At 39.7% G+C, this 18,733-nt stretch overlaps 1 protein-coding gene across 1 annotated transcript in view; it reads left to right on the forward strand.

Moving 5' to 3' along the window:
- The window catches only part of tnpo3 (transportin 3), a 24,961-nt gene extending 7,336 nt beyond the window's left edge, over nt 1-17,625 (forward strand). Inside the window, exons 5-23 of the mRNA XM_065289827.2 lie at nt 15-158; nt 397-572; nt 3,346-3,484; nt 3,620-3,766; nt 3,848-3,955; nt 4,047-4,138; nt 4,255-4,394; nt 6,671-6,862; nt 7,631-7,722; nt 7,811-7,887; nt 8,222-8,282; nt 12,304-12,444; nt 12,534-12,650; nt 12,740-12,834; nt 12,911-13,067; nt 13,152-13,319; nt 13,405-13,517; nt 13,942-14,034; nt 16,835-17,625. Coding sequence (XP_065145899.1) covers nt 15-158; nt 397-572; nt 3,346-3,484; nt 3,620-3,766; nt 3,848-3,955; nt 4,047-4,138; nt 4,255-4,394; nt 6,671-6,862; nt 7,631-7,722; nt 7,811-7,887; nt 8,222-8,282; nt 12,304-12,444; nt 12,534-12,650; nt 12,740-12,834; nt 12,911-13,067; nt 13,152-13,319; nt 13,405-13,517; nt 13,942-14,002 — 2,220 coding nt within the window. The 3' untranslated portion in view covers nt 14,003-14,034; nt 16,835-17,625. The remainder of the gene's footprint in view (nt 1-14; nt 159-396; nt 573-3,345; nt 3,485-3,619; nt 3,767-3,847; nt 3,956-4,046; nt 4,139-4,254; nt 4,395-6,670; nt 6,863-7,630; nt 7,723-7,810; nt 7,888-8,221; nt 8,283-12,303; nt 12,445-12,533; nt 12,651-12,739; nt 12,835-12,910; nt 13,068-13,151; nt 13,320-13,404; nt 13,518-13,941; nt 14,035-16,834) is intronic.
- The last annotated feature ends 1,108 nt before the right edge of the window (nt 17,626-18,733 follow it).

Here is an 18,733-nt window from a genome sequence, read left to right on the forward strand (position 1 = left end):
TTTCTGTCGACCAGTTGACATGCGCCGAGAAGTCCGGGAACGACGAGAAGATGCTTATCAAGGTGTTCCGGTGTTTGGGAAGCTGGTTTAATTTGGGAGTGCTGGACAACAATTTCATGGCTAGCAATCAACTGCTGATGATATTATTTCAAGTGCTGGTAAGATCCTAAACAAATGTGACCCGGTCTGCGAACAATACAACCTTGATATCTTTAATCTTTACTGAGTGAGGTCATCTCAATGATTGTAATGCTCCTAATCCCATCATTAGATTGTCACTACTGTGATCTGTAATGCTGTCAATACAGTAGAAGCTTTTATACAAAGCGTTACACATGACGATCTGATATGTACTGTTTGACTAGATCATTTATTTTTACCTCCACTTTATTGCAGCAGAGAGATGAGACGTCTACAAACCTGCACGAGGCTGCGTCCGACTGCGTGTGTTCAGCTCTGTACGCGATCGAGAACGTGGCCATTCACATGCCTCTGGCCATGCAGCTCTTCCAAGGGGTCCTTACTTTAGAAACAGCCTACCACATGGCCGTAGCCCGAGAGGACCTTGACAAGTATGTGTGACATGGTTTATTTTTGATGACGTTGTGAACGTATCAGATGGCCAAAAACATGTGAGCTGCCTTTGCTCTATTGCATGGGTCTTCAACAGGGGGTCCGGTGCCCCTTTGGGGTCTGTGGTGTTATTATTTGGGGTCCTCAAAAATTTTTTGTATTAAAATTATGCAACGTATGTGAAATTCACACTTGCGCATGTGGTTAAGAAGTAGGGGACAACCTAATGCTTTTTGGTTTTGGCTCAGTCATTCAAAAAAGATTTGAGTTTGATTCAATTATATTTTTGCACAAGCAACACACACATCTCTGCTATAAATAAACATTTGAAGTTTGTTTCTAGTACTTACAATTCTTGGACAATTACACCAAACGTGACAGAAGTGAAAACGTTACAACCTACCCCATAGGTGGGGTTAATGGTAAAAGGCAGGGGGTTAGTTGTAACACTTGCTAAAAATTAAGTTAGCACGCAAATATTTCAATACTATTTTGTCTATATACTTGAAGTGGATATTGTTTATATATCTGTCTATAATAGACAGCTATCCACACTGTATTCATTCATCCAGCCCTTTTCTAACAACAGTTCAATTATAAATGAACACAAATGTCTAAATATGTGAGAAAAAGCAGCACAATTTTGACAAAACTTTTTTTATATGTGACCCAGTCTGTAATAACCAAACTACAGTTTCAAAATTAAATTCTGAGATAAGAGCATCAAAGTCTGATTTTAGCCATTCATTTCATTATGATTTCAATCGTTGACGTGACCGTTATTCAATCAATATTAAAGATATGAACAAAAATAAATCTGACACACGATTTTTGATAAGACAGGCACATTTATTTTGTTGGCAGCCAGCAATCGTTTGTGTGTAGCCGATTTAAAACAACGGCAAGAATTACGCTAACGTTAGTGGGTTTCATATCATAAGTGCTGAGGGGTTCGTTGTAGGGCTGTCACTTTTGCGAAAAAATCATTTTCGATTTTTAATAAATAAGTGTTCATTGAATCGATTGTAAAATCGATTTTCCATGTCTAATAAAGACGTTTCCATTTTCAATGCCAAATAACAGACAAATGTAAAGAGAGCGCCTGAAACGCACAAGTCAGCAATATTTCTTATTCATTGTCATTAAGTTTCATGCAGAATAAAAAACAGCAACAGTAGTGCAACATTCTCTAAAAAAAAATATGCAGAGTGGACTGCTGCCATAAATGAAAAACATTACTGCAGGCTTCAACCGGCTGCTTTTATGATTTAGGCAATTCAAAAATTATTTTAAATAATGATTCGATCCATTTCAAACAACTGTTCAAAAATGAAACTTTAAATAGACTTACTTGAAGTTGAGAACATGCTGTGTATTTTTTTATTAAACGTTACCGACACTTAGGCGGCACTAGGCAGGCATAATGAAATGCGCAAAAAGACTAGGGCCATTACAAATTATTGGTCAGGAAAACAAGTCGATCAACGTTTTAGGGGTCAAGAGCAGAGCGCTTTTCATTCACTATATGTCCATCTGTTGAGAAGACGCACTCCGACCGCACTGATGTCCCAGGGAAACTCGGGTACTTCGTTGCCAGCTGCGTATTTCGTACTGCCAATCTTCCTTCACAAAAGCGGGTCGCTGTCAGCTCGCAAGGGTGGCTCCTTGTCATAACTCCTTCATCTCCTGTAACGTCACAATTTCGACGCTCTCTCGTGTTGCACAGGTTTATTGACGTTGTCCTCCATTTTCTTTGCAAAACACTAGATGCAGCGATTGAAAGCGTGAAACTATAGGTGCGTATAATTGCTGGGTATTTTCTGTCTAGCTTTCGCACACATACTGCACTTTCGGAATTCTTTATTTTCTTTTTCTGCTTGTTTGTGAGTTGTTACATCTATATTTTCAACTGTTTAATTCTTTTAAAATTAATAGTGTACATATTTGGTTAAAATCGATTGCCTATTTTCGTTTTCGAAACTTTTTTTGGTTGGTCCGATCGATTGTGCAATCGATTTTCGAACGAAAAGTGACAGCCTTAGTTCGTTGTAACACAGCATTACAATTAACCCCGCTGGGTCAAAAGATTTTCAAGACCACCAAAAAAGTTGAAAGAGCTGCAGACATATTTCAAAACAATGCTATGTTTTAGTAAACACTGATTAATATGACATAGCATTGGATTTGGTATCTTACACACCCAACTTAGAAACCGAAAAAAAACATATGATGAAAAAATGTACTTGCATGCCACCAAAACACTCATTCATCAATAACTGTCTGGAAAACATTATACGTTTCCAATAATTTGCGAGAAATCGTCTTTTGGCAGCGTGAAAAAAATACCGGAAAAACAAAACGCTCAACCTTGTGTAAACAGTCCGTGTTACAACTAACCCTGCGTTAGTTTTTGCCCTGCACACCCCTACTTTAAAAAAAAAATTGGCGAAAATGACGATGGTTTTGCTAGATAAGACTCTTATGCCGTATGCAGATATTTATTACATTGAGCATTTTTATAATGGACATTTTGCACTTTGTCAAAGTGCCATATATGGGCCTACTAAGCTTTAAGGGATTGTGAACAAATCCCTAAAAATAACTTTGTGTGCATTAAAATTGGGCCAGCAAAGGTAATAAGGCAGTATAATCACCTTCCTTTTAACAACCTTAAAAAATTAGATGATGTCCTAAAATGCAAACTTAATAGGCAACTTGAGTTTCATAATTTGTTCTTACTAAAACCTGCCTGTTTTTCTCCATCTGTCACAGGGTGCTAAATTATTGCCGGATCTTTACCGAACTATGCGAGACATTTCTGGAGATCACCATAAGCAGTCCTGGGCAGGGCATGGGAGATCTTCGCATCCTTGAGCTGCTGCTCATTTGTGCCGGACATCCCCAATATGAGGCGAGCGACACATTCACACATATTCAAAAAACGTGTAGCCCAGACAGGAAGTAACAGATGTACAAGCAAAATGAGCAGAGCTATTCAGACATGGCAGGCTTATGCTGATAACGTTTGTGATTTGGGCTCCATCAGGTGGTCGAGATCTCATTCAACTTCTGGTACCGTCTGGGAGAGCATCTTTATAAAACCAACGACCCGGCGCTTCACAGAGTGTTTCGGCCGTACATACAGAGACTGCTGCACAGTCTCGCTCGCCACTGCCAGCTCGACTCCGATCACGTGAGTTTCTTCTCTCAGGCTTTTAAATAGATGATATGAGCTGGTTGGTTGATTTCCCGGCTGTCTGTGATTACCGAACAGGAAGGAGTCCCGGAGGACACGGATGATTTCGGGGAGTTTAGGATGAGAGTGTCGGATCTTGTGAAAGACGTAATTTTTCTTGTAGGCTCAATGGAGTGTTTCTCACAGGTAATTGTTAGGAATAATAAAAGTTTGGGAGTAATAGATGAATAATACTTTCCGTTCATTCTTAAAACTGTTCTTTTCATTTTTACCTCAGCTATATTCAACTCTAAAGGAGGGAAACCCACCGTGGGAAGTAACCGAGGCTGTTCTATTTATCATGGCTTCCATTGCTAAAAGTGTAGATCCGTGAGTATAATCTTTAACAATTACATTTTCTCCATTGGAAGTCTTGTGCATGCTGGAATTTCTATCCTACACGACTCATTGTTTGTAATGAAATGTCTCCCTCTGCTGTTAAACAGTGAGAATAACCCCACCCTGACAGAGGTGCTGGAGCAGATTGTGTTCCTTCCTGAAAATGTTCACATCTCCGTCCGCTACACCAGCATCGAGCTGGTCGGGGAGATGAGCGAAGTCATCGACCGCAACCCTGGCATGCTGGGTAATTATTTGGAAAGAGACTTATAATAGCAGTGTTCCCTGCAGGATGTTATCATGTGTCTTGTGCAGGGTTCCCACGGGTCATGGAATTTCTGGAATATTAAGTTAGGGAATTTTATATTTTTTAGGGCTGTCAAAAGATTAATCGTAAGTAATCGCATACAAAATAAAAGTATGTATGTGTGTATTTATATTCAGATTATTTACTAGCCACCATGTCATCCAAAATGTTGATGTCTTTCTTTGTTCAGTCAAGAAGAAATTGTGTTTTTTAAGGAAAACATTCCAGGATTTTTCTCATTTTAATGGACCCCAAAACGTAACAGTCGAGAAGAAATTGTGTTTTTTGAGGAAAACATTCTAGGATTTTTCTCATTTTAATGGACCCCAACACGTAACAGTCGAGAAGAAATTATGTTTTTTGAGGAAAACATTCTAGGATTTTTCTCATTTTAATGGACTTTAATGGACCCCAACACGTAACAGTCGAGAAGAAATTATGTTTTTTGAGGAAAACATTCTAGGATTTTTCTCATTTTAATGGACCCCAAAACGTAACAGTCGAGAAGAAATTATGTTTTTTGAGGAAAACATTCTAGGATTTTTCTCATTTTAATGGACCCCAACACGTAACAGTCGAGAAGAAATTATGTTTTTTGAGGAAAACATTCCAGGATTTTTCTCATTTTAATGGACCCCAAAACGTAACCGTCGAGAAGGAATTGTGTTTTTTGAGGAAAACATTCTAGGATTTTTCTCATTTTAATGGACCCCAACACGTAACAGTCGAGAAGAAATTGTTTTTTAAGGAAAACATTCCAGGATTTTTCTCATTTTAATGGACTTTAATGGACCCCAACACGTAACAGTCGAGAAGAAATTGTTTTTTGAGGAAAACATTCTAGGATTTTTCTCATTTTAATGGACTTTAATGGACCCCAACACGTAACAGTCGAGAAGAAATTATGTTTTTTGAGGAAAACATTCTAGGATTTTTCTCATTTTAATGGTCTTTAATGGACCCCAACACGTAACAGTCGAGAAGAAATTATGTTTTTTGAGGAAAACATTCTAGGATTTTTCTCATTTTAATGGTCTTTAATGGACCCCAACACGTAACAGTCGAGAAGAAATTATGTTTTTTGAGGAAAACATTCCAGGATTTTTCTCATGTTAATGGACTTTAATGGACCCCAAAACGTAACAGTCGATAAGAAATTGTTTTTTTGAGGAAAACATTCTAGGATTTTTCTCATTTTAATGGTCTTTAATGGACCCCAACACGTAACAGTCGAGAAGAAATTATGTTTTTTGAGGAAAACATTCTAGGATTTTTCTCATTTTAATGGACTTTAATGGACCCCAACACGTAACAGTCGAGAAGAAATTATGTTTTTTGAAGAAAACATTCCAGGATTTTTCTCATTTTAATGGACTTTAATGGACCCCAACACGTTTAATGCAGTGTTAAATTGCAGTTTCAACTGAGTTTCAAATGACTAAATGATTCCAAATGAGGCATAAGGGTCTTATCTAGCGAAACGATTGTCATTTTTGACAAGAATTAGAAAAAATATGTACTTTTAAACCACAACTTCTCGTCTATCTCCGGTCCTGTGATGCGCCAGTGCGACCTCACGTAATTGCGTAATGGCGTGGAAAGGTCACGTGTTACATATATGAAACGCACATTTGCGGACCATTTTAAACAATAAACTGACACGAAGACATTAATTATTATCATTCCACATACAACAACGTCGTAACGGTCCTCTGAACGGTACACTGGGGCTTAGTTTCGCATGTCATTCGTGACCTTTCAGCGTTATGATGAATTACGTGAGGTCGCTCTGGCGCATCACACGACCGGAGGTAGACGAGAAGTTGTGGTTCAAAAGTGCATATTCTTAATTTTTCTTGACATAAATGTCAATAGTTTCACTAGATAAGACCCTTATACCTCGTTTGAGAGTCCTTTAAAACTGCAATTTTAAACTGCATTAAAACTGTTACATGTTGGGGTCCATTAAAGTCCATTAAAATGAAAAAAAATCATGTAATGAACAAAGAAAGACATCAACATTTTGGATGTTACGGTGGTGAGTAAATTATCTGGATTTTTGTTAAGAAAATTGACTAATCATTTAACCTACATTTTTATAAACTCACGGCATCCCGGATATGAGTCATTGAAATTCAGCTTTTTAGTCAGGAAAAGTCAGGGAATTTCACTTTGAGGAACCCTGCATGTGTCTCATGTCCGTATATGTCCTCCAGATCCCGTTTTGAACTTCCTGATGAAGGGTTTGAGGGAAAAGCCGTTGGCGTCTGTGGCAGCTAAAGCTATTCACAACATTTGCTCGGTGTGTCGAGACCACATGGCACAGCACTTCCAAGGCCTGCTGGATATCGCCCGTGATCTCGACTCGTTCGCCTTGTCTACAGATGCCGCCGTCGGCCTTCTGAAAGGTACGATATCACAATATTATTACCTTGCTCTTGTATTGAATATGTCAGCTGTTTTAGCCGGCAGCATGATTGTGAGCAGGGTATTGCGTTTATGCAACATTACCATAACATTTTTAATATTTTGTTTGTTTTATACAGTATTAACTTTTTTCGATTTTTCGATTAATCGATTTTTAAAACGTGGTCGATTAAAAATCGATTCTCAAAGAGCAGAATCAATTTTTTTTTCACATTTATTTCCACAAACATTGAACGGAGGAATGGAAGCATTTTAGATTTCGCAAGCAAGACGTGTTGTGGCTTTTAATTTGTTTTTATTAATTACCCACTTGTAAACTGCTGTTCAGTGTTGTTTTTTATTAATATAGTATGTGTATTAAATCTATATTCATTGAGTTGAATCGAGAATTGAGTATAAAAAACCTACCTGAGAACCGGAATCGAAAATTTAATCGAGAATCGGAATCGAATCGATTTGATAGCTTGTGAATCGAAATCGAATCGATCTGGAACATCTGAATCGATACCCAGCCCTATATGTTAATATTTAAGGGTTTATTATTTATTAGCTAAGTGGCTAGTTTTTGGTGTTACCAAACCCACTTTTTTGAAATGATGCACTCCTCCTTTTGGGTGTATTCATAAAACCTAACAGTTGTCTCTGCACATAAGCTACCATAGGAGGGGAAAATTACACACCTTCCTTCAACTTAAAATTTTAGCCTTGTATGACTGGTTTGGATTAAGTTGTGTGATTTGGTTTGTCAGGCACAGCGCTGGTGTTGGCCCGTCTCCCCCTGGAGAAGATCGCCGAGTGTCTGAATGATCTGTGCGCCGTCCAGGTTATGGCACTAAAAAAGGTTAGAAACATGATTGTGTTTTTAACTGCATACATTACTTCCTGTGCTGAACTTCATAAAAACTATAAAGTGTTTTTTCTTTGTCCAGCTTATCGCTCAGGACTCCAGCACTGGAAAGTCATCGGACCCGACTGTGTGGCTGGACAGACTGGCTGTTATTTTCAGGTAAGGCCCACAACCACTTCATCAATGATAAACAACATCTTCAGGGTTGTTTCTTATGAGATTTATACATTGAGTGCTAGGCAGGCATTCCCATATCACAATTGTCCAAAGTAAATGGGAACATAAATGGGATTTGCAGACATAGAAAGTTAGAAAAATACCTATAATAGTGTCGCAAAAATGTGGTTTAGTAAACAGTAATGTTATGAGCACTGACACTGAAAAGTCATGAAAACATTTTATTTATTGGTTACAAAGGTTGATTTCAAAATGTCATGCTGTGAACGATACTTTTTGTGCCTGGTTGAATTGTTTTTGTTATTTTATCCATCAGACACACAAATCCTATAGTAGAAAACGGACAGACGCACCCCTGCCAGAAGGTCATTCATGAGGTATGCTCACCTGTGCTGTTATTGCACATACACTGATCGACCTGTATATTGAAAATAAAATTGGTTTTGGATGGGATACAGCTAAATCTCACGAGATGTTGGGTTCAAGTTGGGGTGTAGGATTAGGATACAAACAGCACTTACCCTGCGGGATTTAGAAAATTTGGCCGTTGCTGCATCCTTTTAAGCCATAACCAAAAAATGCAGCCAAAATGTCCGCTGACATCTTGCGCCAATGATGTCATTTGGAGCCAAAGTCAGCACAGTAGTGATCATGAGGTGGAGCCACGATCTTTTAAACGTCTTTGGAAAAGTGTAATTAGTTTTTTTTTTTTTTTGCTTCGCGTCACATTAGTCTACATGGAGAGGGTTGGGTTTATGACCTATACTGCAGCCAGCCACCAGGGGGCGATCCAAAATGTTTTGGATTCATGTTTCAGGACGTGTGTGGCACCCGTTATAGTTTTGGCTAGATGGGATACAGCTATGGCGAGATTTATGTATTCTTTTGAGGGACGTGCAAAAAATGTCCGCTGACATCTTGTGCCGATAACGTCATTTGGAGCCAGAGTCTGCGCAGTGGTTATCGTGAGGAGGAGCCACAGTATCAAGGCCACACCCATTTTCCCATAAACAAACGTTTTAGAAAATCGAACACTTAAAAGTACATCAAGAAATAACTAAAGTAACAGAAAACGTCTTTGGAAAAGTGTAATTTGATTCTTTTTAGTTTGCTTTGCGGCGCATTCGTTTACATGGAGACGGTGTACTGCAGCCAGCCACTAGGGGATCCAAAAAATTTTGGCTTCACGTTTCTGGATGTGTGTGGCACCTCTGTTATGGCTTTGGCTAGATGGGATACAGCTACAGCCTAAACCCGTAAAATGTTGGGTTTATGGTTAGCTTTGGGGGTAGGATTAAGAAGAAAACAGCGCTCATCCAGTGAGATTTGGCCACAAAAAACACAGCAAAATCTCTCAAAAATGTCAGCTGACATCTTGTGCCGATGACGTCATAACAGAAACCATTGCTTAAAAAATTATTTAAGGTGTAATTAGATTTTTGAGTCTGCCTCACGTCCTATTCGTCTACATGGAGAGGGTGGGGTTTATGACCTGTACTGCAGCCAGCCACCAGGGGGTGATCAAAATGTTTTGGATTCATGTTTTGGGACGTGTGTGGCACCCGTTATGGTTTTGGCTAGATGGGATACAGCTATGGCCTACATCTCGCAAGATGTTGGGTTTAGGTTTGGAGATGGAAATAGGATAAAAACAGCGCTCATCTGGTGAGATTTTATGAGATTTTGGCCGTTCTTTCAAGGGACATGCAAAAAAGGCACAAAAATATCTGCTGACATCTTGCGCCGATAACATCATTTGGAGCCAGAGTCCGCGCAGTGGTTATCGTGAGGAGGAGCCACAGTATCAAGGCCATGCCCATTTTCACATAAACAAACGTATTAGAAAATCGAACAATTAAAAGTACAGCAACGTAAGAAATAACTAAAGTAACTGAAAACGTATTTGGAAAAGAGTAATGTGATTTTTTTTGTTTGCTTCGCGTCGCATTCATTTACACGGAGAGGGTGGGGTTATGACCTGTGCTGCAGCCAGCCACCAGGGGGCGATCAAAATGTTTTGGCTTCACATTTAAGGACCTGTGTGGCACCTCTTGTTATGGTTTTGGCTAGATGGGATACAGCTACGCCCTACATCTCACAAGATGTTGTGTTTAGGGTTAGCATGGGGGTAGGATTAGGATAAAAACGCCGCTCATCTGGTGACTTTTACGAGATTTTGGCTGTTCTTTCAAGGGACAGGCAAAAAAGGCGCAAAAATTCTGTTGACATTCTGCGCCGATAACGTCGTTTGAAGCCAGTGCCTGCACAGTGGCGATTGCGAGGAGTGTAGCCACAGTATCAAGGCCATGCCCATTTTCTCCTAAACAAACGTAGCAGAAAACCGAACACTTAAAAGTACAGCAATATAAGAAATATCTAAAGTAACAGAAAACGTCTTTGGAAAAGTGTAATTAATTTTGTTTCGTTTGCTTCACGTTGCATTTGTTTACATAGAGAGGGTGGGGTTTAAGGCCTATACTGCAGCCAACCACCAGGGGGCGATCAAAATGTTTTGGCTTCACTTTTCAGTTCGTGTTATGGCTTTGGCTAGATGGGATACAGCTACGGCCTACATCTCGCGAGATGTTGGGTTTAGGGTTAGGTTTGGGGATAGTGTGGAAAAAAGCGGTTCTAGCTAGATGGGATCCAGCGTCGGCCTTAATCTTGTGAAATGGTGGGTTTACGGTTAGGTTTGGGGTAGGATGAAAACAGCGCTCATCCGGTGAGATTTTACATAATTTTGGCCGTTTCTGTATCCTTTTAACCACAACCAAAAAAATGCAACCAAAATTTCTCAAAAATGTCAGCTGATATTTTGCGCCAATGACGTCGTAAAAATTATTAAGGTGTAATTCGATTTTTGAGTCTGCCTCACGTCCTATTTGTTTACATGGAGATTTTGGGGTTTATGACCTGTTCTGCAGCCAGCCACCAGGGGGCGATCCAAAATGTTTTGAATTCATGTTTCAGGAAGAGTGTGATACCCGTTATGGTTTTGGCTAGATGGGATACAGCTACAGCCTACATCTTGCGAGATGTTGGGTTTAGGGTAAGGTTTGGGGATGGAAAAGGATAAAAACAGCGCTCATCTGGTGAGATTTTGGCCGTTCTTTCAAGGGACATGCAAAAAAGGTGCAAAAATGTCCGCTGACATCTTGCGCCGATAACATCATTTGGAGCTAGAGTCTGGGCAGTGGTTATTGTGAGGGGGAGCCGCAGTATCAAGGCCACGCCCATTTCCTTATAAACAAACGTATTAGAAAATCGAACACTTAAAAGTACATCAAGAAATAACTAAAGTAACAGAAAACATCTTTGGAAAAGTGTAATTTGATTATTTTTAGTTTGCTTCACGGCGCATTCGTTTACATAGAGATGGTGGGGTTTATGACCTATACTGCAGCGAGCCACCAGGGGGCGATCAAAATGTTTTTGATTTACGTTTCAGGACGTGTGTGATACCCGTTATGGTTTTGGTTAGATGGGATACAGCTATGGCCTACATCTCGCAAGATGTTGGGTTTGGGGTTCAGTTTGGGGATGGAAAATGTTGTCTGTTTCTGTATCCTTTTAGCCACAAGCAAAAAAAACGCAGCAAAAATCTCTCAAAAATCATATCTTGCAGCAATGACGTCATAACAGAAACCATTGTTAAAAAATTATTTAAGGTGTTATTAGATTTTTGAGTTTGCCCTCCGTCCTATTCGTCTACATGGAGAGGGTGGGGTTTATGACCTGTACTGCAGCCATCCACCAGGGGGCGATCAAAATCTTTTGGATTTACGTTTCAGGACGTGTGTGATACCGTTATGGTTTTGGCTAGATGGGATACAGCTATGGCCTACATCTCGCAAAATGTTGGGTTTGCGGTTTGGTTTGGGGATGGAAATTTTGGCCGTTTTTGTATCCTTTAGCCACAAGCAAAAAAAAACGCAGCAAAAATCTCTCAAAAATGACATCTTGCACCAATGACGTCATAACAGAAACCATTGTTAAAAATTACTTAAGGTGTAATTAGATTTTTGAGTTTGCCTTGCGTCCTATTCGTATACATGGAGAGGGCGGGGTTTATGACCTGTACTGCAGCCATCCACCAATGGGCGATCGAAAGGTTTTGGCTAGTTGGGATACAGCTACGGCCTACATCTTGTGAGATGTTGGGTTTGGGGATAGGATAAAAAATAGTGGTTCTGGCTAGATGGGATCCAGCGTTGGCCTAAACCCGTAAAATGTTGTGTGGAGGTAGGATTAAGATAAAAACACTGCTCCTCTGGACAGATTTTGGCCATTGCTGTATACCTTCTAGCCACAACCCCTTGCTATTGACTTGTTACTTGGAAAACTTAGTTGGTTTTAATTCTCATCTGATGATCTCTGTTGTCTTTGCGTCGCATCCAGATCTGGCCAGTGTTGTCGGAAACGTTGAACGCACACCAGAGCGATAATCGGATCGTGGAGCGTTGCTGTCGTTGCCTGAGGTTTGCGGTGCGTTGTGTCGGCAAAGGATCCGCTTCCCTATTACAGCCTCTTGTAACTCAGGTACGCGATTACAATCTGTTTGTCATTTAAGATACATTTCATTGATAAAAGATGTGTGCAGGTCTTAAAGATGTACGTTTGTGTTTCAGATGGTCAGTGTGTACCAGGTGTACCCTCATTCATGTTTCCTGTACCTGGGCAGCATTCTAGTGGACGAATATGGCATGGAAGAAGGATGTAGGCAAGGCCTTTTGGATATGCTACAGGTAACGTGCACATCAACATTCCTCATGGAAAATGTGGATATATTTTTAAATCGTTGTTGATTATTATTATTACTTAAAAAAACTTGCAGGCTCTCTGCATGCCCACCTTCCAGCTGTTAGAGCAACTCAATGGACTACGCAATCACCCCGACACAGTAGATGACCTGTTTAGACTTGTCACAAGGTACTGATTTAAAACAAATCCATTTTTTTAACCAAACTGTGACTCCAAAATAATCACTCTGTTCTCTCGCTCTCAGGTTTGTCCAACGCAGTCCGGTCACATTGCTAAGCAGCGGTATTATTATCCACATCATCCAGTGCGCCATCGCTGCCATCACCCTGGACCATCGAGATGCCAACTGCAGCGTCATGAAGTTCATCAGAGACCTCATTCACACAGGGGTCACGAATGATGTGAGTGGTGATGTAACCATAAACCGACCAATCAGAAGAGCTTGAGTATGCAAAGTCTGTAAATGACTTTATGTTGTCTTGCAGCACGAAGATGACTTCGAGGTACGAAAGCGCCTGATTGGCCAGGCCATGGAGCAGCACGGGCAGCAGTTGGTCACTCAGCTGGTCAACGCCTGCTGTTTTTGCTTGCCGCCTTACACCCTGCCCGACGTGGCCGAGGTCCTATGGGAGATCATGATCTTTGATCGGCCGGTAAGTTAACGGTTGCGGGTGTAGACACTCTTGAGCTTTAAATTTGAGTTTTATTTTTGGGTATCATTGGTTTCTGTGTTTGTAGACGTTTTGCCGTTGGCTGGAGGCTGCACTGAAAGGTCTACCAAAAGAAACAGCAGGGGGCGCTATATCAGTCACACACAAGCAGCTCACCGAATTTCATAAGCAGGTTACAAGGTGAGTTCGTCTATACCTGACATTAACTTTTGAATGCAGCTGTGTATCAGGATCATTTTATCTCAAATCAGCACAGACCAAATTTGTCTTTTGAGGTATTGTGCATTCAGATCTTTTAGCTCGGCAAGTCTAAACATGCACACATAACCAGTCGTCCAGGAGTTTGAAGTATCTCATTCGAGGAGATGCCTCGACAAGCCCCGACCTGAGAATACACACGGATGCCAGATTTGATACAAAGCCGCATGAGTCACACACAAAATCTGACCGACTCCAGTTATTAGTCACCCACGTTCGCTGCTTATTTAGAAATTGATATCTATGTTTTGTAATTCAAAATTGTCACATCGGTTGACTGATGTCTTGGTTCACCCTATCTCTGTTTTCTCTGTTCTCATCTTATCTATCCGTCTCGCACCTTTAGCGCAGAGGAATGTAAACAGGTTTGCTGGGCGATAAGAGAGTTCACTCGGCTGTACCGATAGCTGTCTTGTTCCTGCTGATGCTGCAAAGCCAGGTGAGAGAGCACGTTAAATAAACACTATTGAAACGTGTACACAATCGGACTGGTTGCTATTTTATAATGAATGTCCAACAACCATCGATGAATAACAACTTGAAGCATGTTTGGAGTGAAAATCAGGGAACTTTAAATGTGACATATCGTGAAATTTTCCATGTTTAAGTGCTATAATTGCTTCTATCAACCTAGAAAACGTGAAAAAGATCAACCCAGTAACTAAGTTTTGGTAAACAAAGCATATGAAAAAATAGGTCATTCAGATTTCTCTCTCTATGGGATGTAGAAAAGGGATCTTATTATAATATTATCACCGATTAATCTGCATTATTCAAGCACAGCAATGCCATTTATTGCAGAGAGAAAAAAATTATTGACAGCACAATTCAGTTTCAATTTCAACAAACCACCATTATGGTGATCAGTGTTTGCATTTCATCAGCTCATTTGCATTTTAAAGGACACACCCAAAAATGGCACATTTTTGGTCACACCTATAAAGTGTAAAACTTCACATGCACACTCTGGAGACACTGAAGACTTATTTTACATCTTGTGAAATGTCACTTTTAAAATTGTAATTGTTAGAATATTGGGAAATTTAATGAAGTCTTATTTGCCTCTATATCGCCATCTCTGTTTGAAAAATGCACTTGCAGGCTATTTTACGTATTTATCTTTATATGGGTTGAAATGACCCGAACTGACTTTCCAATGAAATTGTACTCGACAGATCAAATCATATTATACATTATTATTTGCTTACCGTTGTGAATTAGTGTAAGATTAAATCGTTTTGCACCACAGATTTTTTATGCACTTGCTCAAAAACTGATTTTTTTTACTTACAAAAAGTTACGGATTGCAGCTTTAAAGGAACCCCCCCCCCCCCTCATTTTGGGTATTTAGCTTATTCATCGTATCCCCCAGAGTTAGATAAGTCCATACATACCTTTTTCATCACCGCCCATGCTGTAACTCTGTCTGACGCAGCCCCCGCTAGCTTAGCTTAGCACAAAGACTGGAAGTGAATGGCTCCAGCTAGCATACTGCTCCCAATAAGTGAGAAAATAACGCAAACATTTTCCTATTTATGTGTTGTGATTTGTATAGTCACAGTGTGTACAATTAACAAGGTCATCTGAGACACCGCTATCTTTTAACTGTATACATACTGGGAACTATATTCTCACAGAGAGTATGGTCAGAGTTGTGCAGATCTATATATAGTTCCCGGTGTGTATACTCTTAAAAGATGGGAGTGTCTCATATGACCTTGCTATTTGTACACGGTGTGACTATACAAATCACAACACATAAATACGAAAATATTTGCACGGAGATGAAAAAGGTATGCATGGAGTTATCTAACTCTGGGGGATACGGTGAATAAGCTGAATTCCCAACATGTTGGCGTGTTCCTTTAAGGAAAGGAATTTTCAATGATCATTTGTGACCACAAAACCAGTCATTGAAATTGAGATATTTACACCATCTGAAAGTTGAATAAGCCTTTCCATTGATGTATGGTTTGTTAGGATAGGACAATATCTGGTCGAGATACAACTGTTTGAAAATCTAAAATCTGAGGGTCCAAAATCAAAATATTGGAAAAAAAATTGCCATTTAAGTTGTCCAAATTAAGTCCTTAGCAACACATATTATTAATAGCAACACATATAACATATTAGTCGGCACCAGCATTTTTTGATTTTCACAAAAGTTTAATGCCTTAAAAGGAAAACAACACAGTTTTTCAATATTTTACTATGTTCTTACCTCAGCTTAGGCGAAGTAATACATCCCTATCTTTTTTAAATGTGTGCACTTAATCTTTGTACAGAGTGTCGTGAATGTGTTAGCATTTAGCCTAGCCCCATTCATTCCTTAGGATCCAAACAGGGATGAATTTTGAAGCCACCAAACACTTCCATGTTTTCTTTAATTAAAAACTGTTACATGAGTAGTTACACCAGTAAGTATGGTGGCACAAAATAAAACGTGGCCATATTTTTTTTAAAGATGATAAAAATGAGATCTATGCTGCAAAGTAAGTGCTGTTTGGATCCTAAGGAATGAATGGGGCTAGGCTAAATGCTAATATTCACGACACACGGTTCAAAAGACTAAGTGCATGCATTGAAAAAAGATAGGTATGTATTAATTCATCCAAGTTGAGGTAAGAAAAAACTGTGGTGTTTTGCTTTAAATTCTTTAAATATATAAACATACAATATATCAAATGAAAGGACAGACCCTCTGCATTCAAAAAAAAGTTTCATCCTATCTTCATTTGTTATCTTTTTATCACCTCTCAAATATGAATGACTTTTCTTCAAAAATACCAAATTTTGAGCAAAAAGCTGAGATAAAGGCATTTTTGTGAATGCCATTTTTGTTAGAGATCAGAATCAGAATGATGATCAAAACATACACAGAGTTTTTACTGTTTTTTGATCAGTGGATATTTTATTGTTTTATAAGTTGGGTAAGAGCGCCACCTAGTGGATAATAGCAGAAATATGGATTGCCGTAAAAAACTTATCATTGGCAGTGAAGCGTTTTCACTTAATTGACAAGATAACTCTTCAATGGCAGGGAAAGAGTTAATATCCGAATGATTTTTTTGGCATAAAAAATTGACCTGTACAATGTATTGTCGGCTATTGCTAAAAATATACCCGTGCCATTTATGACTTATGGTTTTGTGGCTAGAAATGTTTATCTTTGAAATGAATTGTATCCAGCAGAAGAATATAAAATCATTCACACACGTTTTTGTTTGTTTTCCCCGCAGGTCGGATTTTTTGTTTTACGAACATTTGGAGGTAGAGGCAAAGGGGGAGCCATGTTTGACCACTGTTGAGAAACTAAAGGGAACTCTTGCATGAAGGATTTGGGGGCCTCGGCACTACGGTGAGCCAAACAATCGGAGCTTTGGAGCGGCAGGGTTTCAGGAAATTGCCTAATGGGTGTCAAAAGACAGAAGCCATCCCCACATTCCCCTCGCAAGCACACTGATGCCAGCCTAAAGCAAGAGAGAGGGTGGGTTTTGGAAGGGACTGCGTCTTAGGGGGTGACAAAGTTTCGGACATTAAAGCGTTTACGCCCATTTCAAAACGTGGATGAAAGTCTGCGTCCGTCAGGTTTTTGGTGGGATCCATCGACGAAAGGCGAACCGAGGACGCGGCTGATCGCAAATCGTAATGCATCATTAAAAAAAGACTTGTATGTTTTTAAAAACAAATGGAGATTTATTTTTCATGAACTTGTGTGTAGAGATGGCTTTGCTGTCGGTGCCATAAAAATGATTACCAAACTAAAGATTGTCACAAGCAGCAAAAGCCTACGGGACGTTGCGGAGGGAGAATCCCGGTCGAGTTGGCGTCACCTTTGACCTTTTTAAAGTTGGCTGGAATTTTATTCGTACAGGTTATGCTGTAAAATACGGAGTGGACTGGCAGGTGCTTTTTTTTTGTTCTGTCACCATCTTGGCACATGGCACCGTAAAGACGCTGAAATCATCCTCCGAGCGTGTTGACGCCATTGTGCAAACAAATAAATCAAACATTGTGAGGAACAAACCAACCTGTTGTCTTGTATCATTTTTTTTTTGGATGCGAACAGATTTACACTCCTTCACCTCTCAGAACCTGTTTGACCAGGTTTCATTTTAAGAAAGTTACACGGGCCCTTCAGGTCTGGTTTTTCTGAGTCACCGGGTAAATTCGAACCCTCCTCTATTGTTCGTCCTAACCGAGGTTTTAAGAACGCTCTGCAATCGTATTTCTCAGAATTGCTCGGATAATCCCTCAGGTAACCCTCCCTTCGCCTACCAAAATTGCTGATTGAATTATGTTGTCCAATACACAGCTGTACGTGTTCAAGTTCAACAGGTTTACGTTACCACCAAAGCTCTTATAGGATCATATAAGATGAGGTCAGCTTAACCCTGCCAGCTCTATGGTATAAAGGGCGCTGGAATGACATAGTTTTGAATATCAGACTCCGGGCCGGAGCTGCTGACTTTGGCACGGATCTGGCCCAGAATCATCTGCTGTCTGGAATACTTATTCAGGATCAAAGATCCATTCACGTTTACGTTTACTTTAATCTGCATTCAAGCTATAAGCAGGTTTCCCATGGGTCCTTTAAAGTTTGTAAATCTGTGGAAAAACTTCAAGGCCCTGGGAAGTTTTTGAAAATAAACACACATAGATACAGGTCATTGAAAGTGCTTGAATCTATTTTATGCAAGAAGCTTTTTGGAAAAAAATCCATATTATTTCCTGTGTAGTGTAGGATAATATCATAAAAAAAAAAAATTTAAGCACACATGCTAAACTGTTCGCTTTAAATGCTTATATCTTCTGTATGCAAATGTTGATTCATACCAAAATGCTTTTTTGCATAAATGTGTTTGACACATGAAAACATCTCTATGCAACTGTTGTTCCCTGTAACGCCGTCTTTAGCAAGATTTCAGATAGCGATATACTTCCTGCGTCACCCTGTATTTGTCTTTAAGCCTCACCATTGGTTGAATTTGATATACACATTTCAGACGCACTTACTTGCCCGTGGAGGCGTCCCCAAAGTGTCACCGCAGCGACGCAGCACGAGTTCCCTCTTGTAACAATATATCTTAAAAGGTAACATGATGTAACCTCGCTCTCACTTGAAATGTGTCCCCACA

Source organism: Paramisgurnus dabryanus, chromosome 1 (assembly GCF_030506205.2).
Source record: "Paramisgurnus dabryanus chromosome 1, PD_genome_1.1, whole genome shotgun sequence".
Lineage (NCBI taxonomy): Eukaryota > Metazoa > Chordata > Actinopteri > Cypriniformes > Cobitidae > Paramisgurnus > Paramisgurnus dabryanus.